Below are 16,727 nucleotides of genomic sequence, written 5' to 3'. Positions count from 1 at the left end.
CTAATTCCTAACAGACACATGTTAAGCACTGTAATCCAATGAGCAATAATGACCAGACCTGAGGGTAAAATGTGAAAACAATAACTGCAATATAAGCAGTAATCACACCTAGCCCCCAACAACCCCCACCCCCCGCCCACATTCCCCCCAGTTCTATTGCTTTATGGAACTTGCCACCATTAGCCATTCAGAATTAGCCTGGTTAATGTTCTGATGGGCAGGAGGACAAGCTCAATACGAGGACGGAAATAAATTAGTGATGCGACAGCATAGCTTCTGCTTTCATGCATACGTAATGTGTGAAAAAATGTGGTTCCATATTCTGCATCCAGCACAACTAAACAAGGTTTAATCTACAGTATCAGCATGTCCAAGAATTTGACCAGGAAAAATCTTGTCTGAACAAACTGGAGATGACATGTTGGATTAGTTTACCCAAAACATATGCACATTGTATAAAACACTTTCAGAAATTAAGGTACAAATGCTGTCATTGGGGTGTTACCCTTTCAAAAGAAACACTTTTGTACTTGGTACATTATTAGTTTCTAAAGGATCCATTTGGTACCTATAAGTCTGCATAAATTGGAAGGTTAAAACCTAACAGACACCTCCTCCTCACCATTGCTGTTTGGTAGCATAGCTCTGTCAAAAACTTACAGTTGGAAGGGCGTGATTAAATGTTAGCCACGCCCAATGCCTCAGACAGATGTTATCTAAGAGTTTAACACTGAAAATTAACTGAAAACAAACTGAAAATTTTCAGATTTCAATTAAAGATTACAAAGCCACATTTTTTTTCTTAAATGGCCATGAGTTTAAGTCTTCCTCCTAGATGGGCGTGGAGCGCTGTGAGCAGATGGAGGAGTGGCCGACAGTCCAGGGGAAAAAGATTGGTCTGAATGAAGACACAGTGGATAGCAATGCAGTCTCTTGCACTGTCTATTCAAACCATTAACCCTTCTGGTAATCTGGAGGATTTAAAACATGTGCGAACACAGCAGCTCGGATAAAGGCGATGCGTCCCAATGGTAACCTAATGGTAATGAACTCCACTGGTAAAAGAAAAAGTCTGCCATTCTCCAATTCTCGTTCAGCTCTCCCGATAGAAATGCTTGCTACAAACCAACAGCTTTGCTGTATCGGCCCGGACAGCATCGAGTTGAAAAACATGCAACAAACCCAGTGGATCATAGAAACACATACGACCCATGTCTCACCCAGTCATTGGGTCTCCCAGCTTGGCAGGTCTGCTTTGCCTTTGGGATGCATGTGTGCTCATGAATAATTAAGAAGCAGGGTCTTCTCATAGGATAGGAAAACTCCTTGATGAATAATAATGAGAAACCGATGCATCATCACTCCACTTGCAGATTTGCGCTACGCCATTGATTTTGATCCCATCTCAATCAATTTTTTTAACCCGGAAGAAGAAATTAGCTGACAAAAGCTCAAAATCATTCAGTTTTCCCTACAATTAAAGCTGACAGGTGCTAACATTGTCTTAACTGATGCTCAACACACACAAATCTGTCAAAACATCTCAAAAAAAGTACTCCAGGGTTACTTGAACCTTTATTGAAATGCACAGATGAATTGTTCACCACAAAACTGGCAATGTGAGCTAGCAACTTCAATATGTTAGTTTTGATTTCATTTGTACTTTAAAAGGCTCACTTTGCAAGTCTACTACAGCTAAACAGTCGACTCCAACAATTTTTAAATCCAGCCAATTTCATGTTCTGGCAGGGTCACTCTTAGCGTAGCTTAGCATAATGAATTGAATCGGATTAGACCATTAGCATTTTGTTTTAAAAAATTGTAAACAAAATGTTTTGCGTATTTTCCTATTTAAAGCTCGAGTCTTCTGTAGTTACATCATGTAATAAGACTGACGAAGAATAAAAGTTATTATTTTCAAGGCCAATATTGCTAGGAACCATATTCTCATATTCTGGTTGTCGCGGACGAAAGTGAAGAGGGTTGGGGAATCTTAGAAGTAAGTGAAAGTGAACAGCGGACGGGGGAGGAGGGCAGTTGAGGAGGAGGATCGGTAAAATGAGGTGCCGGATCAGATTTCAGAGGTGCCGGATCCGACTTGTCCCGGCACAAATTAATTGTGTGTTAATATCCATGTTTAAATTCATACGTTTTTAATATTTAAACACTGAACCTCGAGAGATTTGAGAACTGCCTGTATCTGAACGTGTCAATGAATATTATGAAGTGCAAATTAAGTCTTGCTTCTGAACAGAGAATCTCAGCTATGTCCAATAATTATGCCAGACTTGACTAGTATTCATTCGGTTATGCACACATATATATATATATATATATATATATATATATATATATATATATATATATATATATATATATATATATATATATATAAATTATAAACATTCGAGAAACGGTGTTGTCTGTAACTTTCTCAGTGTGCTGGATCTGGAAATTGTTTTAAAGTAAAAAACATTGTATTCCTGCTGTCTGTGTTTTTAATATTTATCAAACAACAAACAAGACAATGAAATGACAGAATAGATGTTGCAATTTCAGTAACGTTTAACATTTATTTATATAAAGTATGCAGTTTTATATTTTATTATAGTAATCAGTTTCCGAACATTACTGTTAGATACCTGAAAACCCCAAAAAGCACTGTTTATTTTATTTTTATCTTTGCTATATTGTATTGATTTTTGCTTTTGCTTGTAGATAGTTTACTTTATTGAATATACACGCACTAGCCACTTTATTAGGTACACCGGTCCAACTGATCGTTAACGCAAAGTTTTAATCAGCCAATCACATAGCAGCAACTCAATGCATTTAGGCATGTAGACATGGTCAAGATAATCTGTTGCAGTTCAAACCGAGCATCAGAAGGGTGAAGAAAGGTGATTTAAGTGACTTTGAACGTCGCATGCTTGTTGGTGCCAGACGGACTGGTCTGAGTATTTCAGAAAATGGGATTTTTTACGCACAGCCATATCTAGGGTTTAAAAGCAGCAGACCACACCGGGTGCAACTCCTGTCAGCTAAGAACAGGAAACTGAGGCTAAAATTCTGACCAAACTGGACAATAGATGATTGGAAATACATTGCCTGGTCTGATGAGTCTCCATTTCTGCTGCGAAATTCGGATGGTAGGGTCAGGATTTGGCATCAACAACATGAATCATGGATCCATCCTACCTTGTATCAACGGTTCAGGCTGGTAGTGTAATGTGTGGGGGATATTTTCTTGGCACACTTTGGGCCCATTAATACCTATTGAGCATTATGTCAATGCCACAGCCTACCTGAGTATTGTTGCTGACCATGTTCATCCCTTTATGACCACAGTGTACCCATCTACTGATGGCTACTAGCAGGATAACACACCATGCCATAAAGTGTGAATCATCTCAGGCTGGTTACTTGAACATGACGATGAGTTCACTGTACTCAAATGGCCTACACAGTCAACAGATCTAAATCCAATAGAGCACCTTTGGGATGTGGTGGAAAGAGAAATTCACATCATGGATGTGCAGCCGACAAATCTGCAGCAACTGCGTGATGCTATCATGTCAATATGGAGCAAAATCTCTGAGAAATATTTCCAGTGCCTTGCTGAATCTATGCCACAAAGGATTAAGGCAGTTCTGAAGGCAAAATAGGGTCCATCTGGTACTAGTAAGGTGTACCTAATAAAGTGGCCGGTGAGTGTATATACTGAACCATACCAAAACTGTGACCCTAAAACCATAATACAAACCAAACCATGAGCACTCTGTTCTGTTGCATTCCTAATATCCAGTAATAAATGTGTAATATAAACGACTTTATCGCACTTTACTATCATTTCATCCCAAAAATCGCTCACCACAGCACATTTATTATCCTCTTAGGTATGTGATAAAAAGGCTAATCAATGCATGTGACAATTACATTTCTGTGCACAGAGCTGCTTTCGCTATGCATGAAAGTTTTAGATTTACAGTTCATTTATGCAGAGGCACAGAAGCTGTATATATTTAAATACACTAACAATTGCAGGAAACAATGGATTGCATGTATTGATTGTTATTTCGTGTGCACAGTAGGCAGAAAATAAGACATGTGCTGACTGATCATGACAGATCTGCTTTAAGGTTGACTCTGTAAAGATGCTTTCTGTGCAGAACTTGCCAGGGGCACATTTCCCAAAAGTATTGTTAGCCAAATGTAGTCTTCACAAACATAGTTCAGCGATTTTAGAGTTTCCTTTAGCTCCAATACAGACTCACAAACAGCACTGCAAAAACTGTGTGGTTGAAACTAAGCTGCAATTGGTCAATTAAATTAATGATTGAATGCAACCCAGGTTATTCTGAAAGCATAGTGCCGCGTTTCTGGAGATTGCAAAATACATAGCCGGAGGTATGTACGGCTGCATTTTTTTTTTTTTTAAGCAAACGATACAGGGCGGTATGACGCCTTTCCTTTTGGTGCTCACCGGCTGACCGCTTATCTCCATTTGGAGGGCTTTCCCGCCGCAACCAGTTTGTCCGGTTAGCTCGTCGTGTACATCGGCGGACTTGAGACGCAGAGAAGGAGTTGACAACAAGCGCTCACAGCGGCCTCTCGCGGATTCGCGAGAACAAAACCTGCAAAAATAAGTACCTCCTGGGACGTATTTCGTGGCCCCCAGAAACGTCCATGGGACTATGCTTTCAGAATGAGCCTTGGTTGATTTAATATGCATTAAATGAATAATGGTGGCAGCATGGTGGCGCAGTGGGTAGCACATTCGCCTCACAGCAAGAAGGTTGCTGGTTTGAGTCTCGGCTAGATCAGTTGGTGTTTCTGTGTGGAGTTTGCATGTTCTCTCTCCGTGTTTGTGTTGGTTTCCTCCGGGTGCTCCGGTTTCCCTCACAGTCCAAAAACATGCGGCACAGGTGAATTGGGTAGGCTAAATTGTCCATGAGTGTGAATGGATGTTTTCCAAAGATGGGTTGCAGCTGGAAGGGCGTCCGCTGCATAAAACGTTCTGCTGTTTAATAAAAGTAATAAAGGTACTAAGCTGAAAAAAATGAATGAATGAATGAATCTGACCAGCTATTTGTTTTTCTTTCCCTTATTTATTTATTTATTTATTTATTTATTTATTTATTTATTTATTTATTTATTTTTATTTATTTATTTATTTATTTATTTATTTATTTATTTATTTATTTATTTATTTATTTATTTGTTTGTTTGTTTGTTTATTTATTTATTTATTTGTTTGTTTGTTTGTTTGTTTATTTGTTTATTTATTTATTTATTATGGAGCCATTATATTATTATTATTTATTATGGAGCTATTATATCCATCTTTACCAGACTCGGGCAAAGTCTGCCTTTCCTTTAACTCCGTCCCCAATCCCCAGCTGGCCCTCTTTGGCCTACAGGAAGCCCTGCTTTGGCCCGATCAGGCCCCGGAAGTGACAGTGGAAACACGACTGGCCCTGGTTTGCTCGCTTTAGATGCGATAGTGGAAACGCGGCTATTGACATCCACAGTAGGAAAAACAAATACAAAAAACAATGCTTTCTTTAAAAATATCTTATTTTGTGTTCAGCGGAAGACAGAAACTCAGCTAGGTTTACAACAAGTAAAAGGTGAATAAATGAGCTATGAAATACCTTCATTTATCCATCCAAATTAAGGAACGGTTTGTGACTTTTTGACTAACCGACCAATAGTTCAACAATAAATGTTGTTCCAGCATCAAATGATGTTGATCCAGGAACATGTCCTAGTTGGCAAAAACACAGTCAGCCAATGGTTTGCGTGGGAGCTTGGGCTTACAGTGTAAGCGTCTCCAATCAGATTCACAGCCTGCGCTTTCTGTCATGGCACCAAACAGCATATCTGTCTCACTGTAAAAAAAAAAAAGTTGAATAGACGATATATTGATTTTCCCACCTAATGTGGGGCTGAGAGGATGTCAAGCTCTAGTGAACAAGTCATGGCTATCGATTTGCTGCTTCCCTTCATTACTTGAGATGAATTCATGAAAGGCAGCATTTCTGAACACTCACACTCACACACACACACACACACACAAAGCTGTGTTTTGAAGATAACCGCTGAGCACAAATGTCGCCCCAGGCTAAGAGGAAGAGAACAGCGGCATATGAAAGAGGAGCAGGGAGAGTGCAACGATGGAAAGAGTAGGAGAAGCAGATGAGATGAGTGCTCAGAGTAGGATGAGGGTTTGCGGAGGCGTTTGTGTGTAGTGTGCGGCAGTGCAGCGGGAAGTGCGGACACCTGCAGAACTACAGGGCACGGAGAGTGCGGCGCCGTGGGCCGCGCTGTGTGGGAGAGGCTGTTTGCACACACAGATTCAGCCAGCCACCCTGCGTTCCCTCAGCAGCTTCATCCAGAGCTTCCATTCTCATCAGGAAACCTTCGCTGAATGAATGTTTCAGAGATTACGCCAGGGCCAAAAAAGTAGTGTGTGATTTTATGAAGCCATATGAAGCTTATTAAGTCGTGACATATGGAATACTGTTTACAAGTCCCTGGAGCTACTCCTCATATAGTTTTTTAAAAAATCATGGTGTACACAGTCTCTGAATATCAATATTTTACCAATTTATACAAAGTTAATCACTTTCTGGCCATTTGACATTAGGCATTGTGGTATATATATTGCGATCATGACTTTCGAAAGTATTACAGCGGTTTATTATTACCATTTATTGAGCCTCCCTGTATTTTTTGATCAGTGGTGGAAAGAGTACTGAAAACTCCAACCCAGGCTCATTGTGAAAACGTAGTCTCGCGGACGTTTCTGGAGACCGCGGAATACGTCCCGGCAGGTACGTACGGCTGCAGTTTTTGTTTTTGCGAATCCGCAAGAGGCCACTGTTGTGCGCTTTTTCGCATCTCTCGCGAGTGCAGTTCGCGCCTGCGCTGTTCTCGCGTGAATCCACCAGAGGCCGCTGTCCGACTGACCGGATGATTGACTGCGCCTCCTTCCCTGAACCCAACCAATTTTACCGATTGACCCGCCCGCCCGCTCGCTTCCCTAAACCCGAGCAACAGTTTACAAAAGCTGTCCAAAAAAAATAAAAGCCCTGATTTTTTTTTTCTACCACGTTTTTCGGATTTCACCGCGTTCTCACCCTGTTACGAAACTCGTTCACTTAATTTTTGAGATTGTATTTTTGTCTTACCTGATTGCTGGAACCGCTCTTCCCCGGACTCAACTCCTCTCTGCATCTCAAGCCTGCCAACGTACACGGTGAGCTGAGTGGACAAACGGGGTCCAGCGGGGAAGCCCTCCACTAGGAGGTAAGCGGTCGGCCGGCAAGCGCGAAAGGGAAGAGCGTCACACCGCCCCGCAGCGTAAATAAATGCAGCCGTACGTACCTTCCGGGACGTATTCCGCTGTCTTCAGAAACGTCCGCAAGACTACGTTTTCAGAATGAGCTTGGGTTGGAAAACTCATACTCAAGTAAAAGTACCATTACTTGCCTAAAAATGTAGTGCAAGCAGAGTAAAAGTATCTGTTGTAAATATTAATGAAAGTATGAGTAAAAGGTAGCCCTTTCAAAAGTACTCAGGAGTAGTGTTAATTTTCTGTCATATTTTACTTGGAAAAAAACACACATTGAATGTAAAGTGAATTGTACGTTTGACAAGCTGCTTTTTTAAATGGAAAAAGGAAAAATCTGTCTCCTTACCTTATCATCCAGTTTCTTGGCACAGAAGGAAAGCTCCACGTAGCCATTGTTCCCAGAAATCTCCTCTGCGTGAATCTTGGGAAATAAGAAAGGGATTATCTGAGACAAAGCCAGTCAACATTGTGTTATTGTTTGTACTCTATATTTGGACACTCAGCCTCCCCATGTTTACATTTTAAACCTTTTATTTCATCTATCATTTATCTATCTATCTATCTATCTATCTATCTATCTATCTATCTATCTATCTATCTATCTATCTATCTATCTATCTGTCTGTCTGTCTGTCTGTCTGTCTGTCTGTCTGTCTGCCTGCCTGCCTGCCTGCCTATCTATCTCTCTCTCTCTATCCATCCATCCATCCATCCATCCATCCATCCATCCATCCATCCATCCATCCATCCATCCATCCATCCATCCATCCATCCATCCATCCATCCATCCATCCATCTATCTATCTATCTATCTATCTATCTATCTATCTATCTATCTATCTATCTATCTATCTATCTATCTATCTATCTATCTATCTATCAATTTGTCTGTATGTATGTTCTTGTTTAGCCCTATCCGCTATCCATCCATCTAAATAACAAACCTGACCAATCATCCATTCATCCATCTGTTTATTTTTCCACCCATCACGCCATCCATCCGTTCATCCATCAATTCATTTTAATCACACATCCATCATATCATTCATTGGTTCATCCGTCCGTTCATCCACCCATTTATCAATCAATACATCCATTCAATGGATGAATCCATTTCATTCATCCATTCATCCCAAACACCCATCCAACCATCTATCCATACATACATATATCCATCCATCCATACATACATACAAATCCCCCATCCATCTGTTTAACTGTTCATTTAGATATCCATCCAATCACCTTTTTATCTATCCCAATCAATCATCCATCAGTTCATCCATTCATCTGTTTATCCATCCCAATAAACCACCCATTGATTTATTATTGCATTCATCCATCCAAATCACCCAATCCTTCCATACATCCATACATCTGTGTATCCATACATACATCCCAATCACTTATCCGTACATACATTCATTTATTCCTCTGTCCATTCATTCATACACTTATTCGTTATACCACCCATCCATTCAATCCTCCATATGTCCATCCATCCACCCACATTCATCTATTCCTCTTTTCATCTATCTCAACCAACCATTTATTCATTTAACCATCCATCTATTCATCCATCCCACACAGCCAATCCTTCTGTGCATTCATCCATTTATCTTTCTGTACATTCATTCATTCATTCATTCATCTGCCAATCTGGTCTTTCTCCTACCTACCCCTGAGGCTGTATATTCACCCATCCCTCCATTCATCAATCTTTCTGTACATTAAATATTATTAATTAATTATAATCAATTAATTAATTCATTCATTCATTCATCTGCCCATCTGGTCCTTCTCCCACTTACCCATCGATCTGTATATTCATATATCTATCCATCCAACTTTCTGTTCGTACATTCATTCATTCATCTGCCCACCAGGTCCTCCTCCCACCTACCCTTCAGTCTGTATATCCATCCATTCATCTCTCTGTACATTCATATATTCATTCATTCTTCTGCCCATCTGGTCCTCCTCCTACCTACCCCTAAGTCTGTATATCCATGCATCCATCCCTCTGTACATTCATTCAATCATTTATTCATTCATTCATTCATACACTCATTCATTCATCTGGCTCTCCTCCCACCTACACCTCAGTCTGTATATCCACTCATCCATTCATCCATAGCACAGTCTGTATTTCCATCCATCCATGCATCTCTCTGTAGCTTTATTCGATAATTCATTCATTCATTCATTCATTCATTCATCTGCCCATCTGGTCCTCCTCCCACCTACCACTGAGTCTGTATATCCATCCAGCTATCCATCCATCTCTCTGTACATTCATTCACCCATTCAGTCATTCATTTATACACTTACTCATTCATTAATCTGCCCATCTGGTCCTCCTCCCACCTACACCTCAGTCTGTATACCCATCCATCTCTCTGTACATTCATTCACCCATTAATTCATTAATTCATTCATTCATTCATACAATCATTCATTCATCTGGCCATCTGGTCCTCCTCCCACCTACCCCTCAGTCTGTATATCCATCCATCCATCCATCCATCCATCCATTCATCCATGCATCTCTCTGTACATTCATTCATTCACGCATTCATCTGCCCATCTAGTCTTCCCACCTACCCTTGAGTCTGTATATCTATCCATCCATGTCTCTGTACATTCATTCACCCATTCATTCATTCATTCATTCATTCATTCATCTGCCCATCTGATCCTCCTCCCACCTATAGCGCAGTTTGTATTTCCATCCATCCATGCATCGCTCTGTACCTTCATTTGATAATTCATTCATTCATTCATTCATTCATTCATTCATTCATTCATTCATTCATTCATTCATTTATCTGCCCATCTGGTCCTCCTCCCACCTACCCCTAAGTCTGTATATTCATCCATCTCTTAGTACATTCATTCACACATTCAGTCATTCATTTATTTATTCATACAATCATTCATTCATCTGCCCAACTGGTCCTCCTCCAACCTACACCTCAGTCTGTATATCCATCTATCCATTCATCCATCCATCTCTCTGTATATTCATTCATCCATTCAGTCATTCATTTATACACTCACTCATTCATTAATCTCCCCATCTGGTCCTCCTCTTACCTACGCCTCAGTCTGTATATCCATCCATCCATCTCTCTGTACATTCATTCATTCATTCATTCATTCATTCATTCATTCATTCATTCATCTGTCTATCTAATCCTTTTCCCACCTATCCATCAGTCTATATATTCATCAATACATCCATTTATCCATCCATCCATCCATCCATCCATTAATCCATCTTTCTGTCTATTTATCTAGAAACTCAAAAAGTATAAATCAAAGATTAACTGCTGTCACTTGACCAAAAGTCTTTTGTTTACAAGTTTTAAAGCACTTTGCTGTGTCCGGAAACGATTTACTACATAATGTAATGTGAACAACACTGATTTCGAAAGCCATTTCTGAAGTCTTTGACCTCTATTAGTTTGTTTGCAAAGAAAAGAGAGCAGAACTGCTGAAATCATCCCATTCTCCCTCACCTCAGATCAAAAAGTGTATTCGTCAGCATTAGAAATGTACAACTAGTGTGTAATCCAATGAGGAGGCCCAGCAAAAACAGTCATCCCTGCTGGTGTTTCAACATGAAAAGGCCATTAGTCTGCAATGTGGTCAGGAGAAATTTCATTCAAACTGATGAGAAAGCAGAGAATCTACACCTATGATAAGGATGTGGTGTTACGTTTTGTCTTACGAATGAACCCCTGCACTTGAAACATGCACAAATGGCTAGGGACATCACTTTTTTAATGTTTTTTTTTTTTGCATGTGTAGTTTGAGTTGAACAGGCAGTGATATTGTAAATGAAAAACTATTTTGACATACCGAAATTGATACACTACATTATTTTACACCATGTTTGCAGATATTGCGAGACTATCCAGCGACAGAAGATAGCAAACAGCAGAATTTAAGATGGAGGTCAAACCATTCGCACTACAATGGAAAACTACGCCGTTTTATTAAAAGTCCTCACAGCTTAGACCTTATTTCTGACTTTTTAATGCTTATAGAGATTCCCATTATCTATCTCTCGACCGTCAAACTTACTCAACCGTATTAAGGAATATTTTAAAGTGACATTTCATTCCAGAAGTAATAGGACAAAGAAGATCTCTCATTTTGTAATGTGCAGTCATCCTCTGAGAACAGTGATGAGTGATGTGGGCAGGATTTGGCATTTAGTTGGCACTTCAGAAAAAGGGTAGTCCTATAGACAGCGATGAATACCACTTATGACTGATATCTCAATGCAAACTGTGCATTGTAAAAGGGTGAGTGTAGGTGCCAACAACCCACTTGTGGTTAAGAGCAATAACTAATAAAGATATAAATAAACATTCAGTCATTCTGCTTGAATGAGATAAGCAAAGTTTACACACCAGTCTACACTATTGTTGAAATCACTCACTTTGCATTCAGCTGAATAACAATTAAACATCAATAGCCAAATACTGTAGATTCCACCTGACTTTTATAAGCTTATGTATTTAAAGTGGTAGATTATTGTATTGTGTAACTGGTGAGTGATTCATTCATTCATTTTCTTTTTTCGGCTTAGTCCCTTTATTAATCTGGGGTCACCACAGCGGAATGAACCACCAACTTATCAAATCTGTTTTTACACGGCGGGTGCCCTTCCAGCCGCAACAAATCTATCGCTGTAGATTTTTTTTTTCTTTTTTTTTTCTTGCAGTGTGAGTTTTAAACCAAATATCAAAGTACTCTTAAAGCAGGGGTGTCAAACTCAATTCTTGGAGGGCCGAAGCCCTGCACAGTTTAGTTCCAACCCTGCTCCAACACACTTACCTGTAGGTTTCAAACAAGCCTGAAGGACTCAATTAGTTTGATCAGGTGTGTTTAATTAGGGTTGGAACTAAACTGTGCAGAGCTGTGGCCCTTTTGGAACTGAGTTTGACACCTGTGTCATAAAGGGACTGTTCACCCAAAAATGAATATTCTTCCATCATTTACTCATCCTCCACTTGTTTAGACTTGCTTGAGTTTTTTTTTTTCTTCATTTGAACACAAAACAAGATATTATGAAGAACACTGGGGGGAAAATAAAATATGAGCAAGCCTTTATTTTTAAATATTTAATCAGGCCAGTAAGGTCTGACTTTGCATAGACAAAAGTCTTGTCACTTAACAGAAATAATGTCCAGTATAGAATATAAAGTCATGCTGCAGTGGAAAAACAATTAATATGTGTATGACTTCCATGAGCTTGGAGGACTGCATCCATACATCTCTGCAATGACTCAAATCACTGATTGATAAAGTCATATGGAATGGCAAAGAAAGCATTCCTGCAGGACACTTTGGATTCATCTTCAATGTGTCCTCCTTCATCTTACCCCAGACATGCTCAATAATATTCATGTCTGGTGACTGGGCTGGCCAATCCTGGAGCACCTTGACCTTCTTTGCTTTCAGGAACTTTGATGTGGAGGCTGAAGTATGAGGAGCAGCGCTATCCTGCTGAAGAATTTGCCCTCTCCTGTGGTTTGTAACGTAATAGGCAGCACAAATGTCTTGATACCTCAGGCTGTCGATGTTGCTGTGTCTCTCACACACACCGCCATACTGAATGTAACCCCAAACCATGATTTTTTCTTCACCAAATTTGACTGATTTCTGTGATGATTGTGATGCAGCTCAACAGATGATTCATCAGAAAAATCTACCTTCTGCCACTTTACCTAATGATCAACTAGAAAAGTCAAGTTATTAGTTGTTCTTTCAACTAGGATCGACGACAAGACTTTTGTCAGGTAGTGGTCGTTTTTTTTTTTAATATCTTGTTTTGTATTCAACAGAAGAAAGAAATTATTAAGTGTTTAGACCCACTTGAATGTGAGTAAATGATGGAGAAATTTTCGTTTTTGGTTCAACTATCCCTTTAATAGTTGAAATCCTAAATCCTGACACTAATGCAAAAGAGGGTGTGTTGCTCGCACAAGCTGTTAATAAATCTGCCCATATAAGAGAGACAGTGATTGATTTTGTCTAATTGAACACACTAATTGCCATATGCAAATATTGTTGTCAAAAACATCTCTGTGGAACAATGGATACTGTCGAATGGTGAATTGGCCTGGCAATCAATGCCTGCTTCCATCTTGCACAGAAGCACATCTCACTCCTGATCTTGTGTCTCCAGTAAAATAACTCAAACTGTTTTGCTCTTATTATGTAAGCAAAATGCCTTTGCAGATGGTAAAATGAGGAAAAAACAGATGAAACGTCTACCATGAGCCCTCTCTCAGTAAATCTACAGCAGCAATTAAATCTGAAATGTGTGTGCAGATTGTTTCTACTCACCGTGATGGTGGATTTTCCTGCATATTTTCCATATTTCAGCAACAGAGGTTTCATCATCTTTTTTTGGGCCACTATCTGGAACAGATTGAAAATGAAGAAATATAAAAATCTAATGTGTATGGCACAATATATAGTTGAATTATTATTTTAATAATTCATTCATTCATTTCGGCTTTGTCCCTTGGTCCCCAGCCGAGGCTTGAACCAGCAACACCGTGCAGCCCATTATATTAATAATTTTTCAAATATTTCCCAAGTGACAGAGCAAGGAATTTTTTTACTGTATTTCCTAAAATATTTTTGAAAACACTTTTGTTTAAGTCACAATTCACGATATTAACTACTGGCTTCCTATCTGCCTATTATTAGGATATTAACTGCATATAAGTAGCTATGAAGTATGATCTTATACATCTATAGTCCTACCTAAAACCTAAATCCAACTACAACCTTGCTAACTATTAATAAGCAGCTAATTACCAGTTGATTAGTCTTAGTTAATAGTTTGTTAATAGCATAAATAGTGAAAAATAAAGTGTTACCATATTCTTTTAGTTTGATACAACTAACAAGCCCCACCTTCTCATGGATGTGTATATGAAGGATGTGCGTTTGAAGCTTATCCTAAGTAATGTATTCAACCCAGGATCATTATGAATACGTACCCCTGCATACATTTCTAAACAGCATGAAACACGTCCCAGGTGGTACGTTTTTTTTTTTTTTTTTTTTTTTTGCAGTTTTTGCAGTTTTTGTTTTGTTTTCCTTAAAATCAAATTAGTTACTTTTTGCTCTTTCTGATTGTATCGGACTATAAATTTTAAAGCGAAGGTTGACTGAAATTTATGAAGCTTAATTTTAAAAACATTTTTAAAAGCAACCCAGGCTAATTGTGGATATGCACCCTTGTAAACATTTTTGGAGAGCACGAAATACATCACAGGAGCTACGTTTTTTTTTTTTTTTTGAGTTTTTGTTTTCGCGAATCTACCAGAGGCCGATGTGTATGCTTTTTCAGATCTTAAATTTTTCTCACGACTGCCATTCACACCTGCTCTTCTCATGTAAATCCACCAGAGGCCGTACTTGACTGACTGACTGACTGACTGACTGACCGATTGCACCACCTTTCCCTAAACCCAACCGATAATGTTTTCAAAAGCCCCGATTGACCTGTCCACTGCCTTCCCTGTACACAAAAGTGTTTTCAAAAGTGATCCAGAAAAAGTAAAACCCTTGTGGCTGCATGATTTTTACCACGTGTTCAGATCTTACCATGTTCTCATCCAGTTATTTACTTGTTTATTAAATTTTTTGCTTTTGGTTTTACCTACTATCTGGAACCGTTCATGGCTGGAGTTAAACCCTGTTTTCAGGGTCAACTCCTCACTGTGTCCCAAGTTCGATGACATACGCAGCAAGTCACTGGACAAACTGATAACAGCTGAAAAGCTGTCTACACGGAAGCGCGAAAAGAAACCGAAATCATCAGCAGGATCTTACTGCTCTGTAGCTTTTGCTTTAAAGATGAAATGCAGCCATACTTAGTTCTGGCTACAAAATATGCTGTCCAGAAATGAGCCTGTGTTGAATGTATTTCAGATTTGCAAAAATATAGACAGCACCCTCTGGTTGATTTGTCATCTGAAATGTGCAACAAAGCATACCTAGAGTAATGTATTTTACGTTTTGCAAAAATGTAGGCTGAGGTACATATTTCCAATGAGGTGACTACATCAAGGGCTGCACGGTGGCTCGGTGGTTATCACAGCAAGAAGGTTGCTGGTTGAGTCCCGGCTGGGTCAGTTGGCATTTCTATGTGGAGTTTGCATGTTCTTCCTGTGTTCGCATGGGTTTCCTCCAGGTGCTCTGGTTTCCCCCCTTTATGACCACAGTGTATCCATCATCTGATGGCTTCTTCCAGCAGGATAATGTGCCATGTCATAAAGCGCAAATCCTCTCAGACTCTTTTCTTGAACATGACAATGAGTTCATTATGCTCAAATGGCCTCCACAGTCACCACATCTCAATCCAATAGAGCCCCTTTGGGTTGTGGTGGAACGGGACATTTGCATTATGGATGTGCAGCCGACAAATCTGCAGCAACTGCGTGATGCTGTCATGTCAAAACGGACCAAAATCTCTGAGGAAACATTTCCAATCCCTAGTTGAATCTATGCCACGAAGGATTAACGCAGTTCTAAAGGCAAAACGGGGTCCAACCCAACCTGGTACTAGTAAGGTGTACCTAATAAAGTGGCCGTGAGAGTAATTCAAATTTTGGGGTAAACTAACCATTAAGAAAAATAACCTAAGACTAAGCTCACCCAAGTCATTGAGCTAACTTAATCCTTAAATTGTGTTTCATTAATATTAAATGACAATCCAAACTGAAGTCACCTGTCCAAGTGTGCACTCCACACCACCTAGGAAGTCGTCATCGCGTGTTCCAATACTGTGAGCTCCGTGAATGTCGTACACTTCAAATCGCAGTTTCTGCACTTCCTCAAAATAGTAGTCCAGCATCAAGACCTTAGCGAAGACTGGATTCAGGTTGCTCTTGATCACCTCAGTACGGTCCAGCTGAAACACAGAAGAACATTTCAGTTAAAAGTGCAGTCTGTAGGATTGACACCTAGTGTTTAAACCAGGTATTGCAGTGCAAATTCAAAATATTGGAAAGGGTTGTTTTCACCCTGCCACTCCTACAATTATTCGACACACATGCAGGTTGCCAGAGTCACACCAAGCACAATAACTATAAAGGTAATGGTAAAGATATTATTCTAAAAATCATCAACATTATTAAATAGCATAGTTCACAAAACAACTATAACGATAAAGATACAGAGGACTGATATTGTTGGAATCACTTTCAGAACATTTTTCCCAGCTGCTGAACAATAAAATACTGACATCCCCGCCAGAATCCATTAAAATATCAAAAGGGCTCAAGCAATTTAAAGCTGCAAATGACATTCTCAGATGACTATCGTGGAAACAATT

At 39.5% G+C, this 16,727-nt stretch overlaps 2 protein-coding genes across 4 annotated transcripts in view; one reads left to right on the top strand and one right to left on the bottom strand.

Moving 5' to 3' along the window:
• znf143a (zinc finger protein 143a) overlaps nt 1-16,727 on the top strand; it is a 705,859-nt gene that overhangs the window by 384,032 nt on the left and 305,100 nt on the right. The gene's annotated exons all lie outside the window — the stretch shown is intronic.
• The window catches only part of cpne7 (copine VII), a 115,461-nt gene that overhangs the window by 61,277 nt on the left and 37,457 nt on the right, over nt 1-16,727 (bottom strand). For all 3 annotated transcript variants that reach the window (XR_015496478.1, XR_015496479.1, XM_087262230.1), the window contains exons 3-5: nt 16,122-16,304; nt 13,721-13,795; nt 7,704-7,778 (exon numbers count right to left, since the gene is read on the bottom strand). Coding sequence is in view for 1 of the 3 variants with exons in the window: in XM_087262230.1 (XP_087118356.1) it covers nt 7,704-7,778; nt 13,721-13,795; nt 16,122-16,304 (333 nt within the window). In the remaining 2 variants the exon portion in view is untranslated. The remainder of the gene's footprint in view (nt 1-7,703; nt 7,779-13,720; nt 13,796-16,121; nt 16,305-16,727) is intronic.

The sequence above is a fragment of the Danio rerio genome, chromosome 7 (genome assembly GCF_052040795.2).
Source record: "Danio rerio strain M-AB ecotype USA chromosome 7, GRCz13ab, whole genome shotgun sequence".
NCBI lineage: Eukaryota > Metazoa > Chordata > Actinopteri > Cypriniformes > Danionidae > Danio > Danio rerio.
This window is presented reverse-complemented; position numbering and strand designations above follow the sequence as displayed.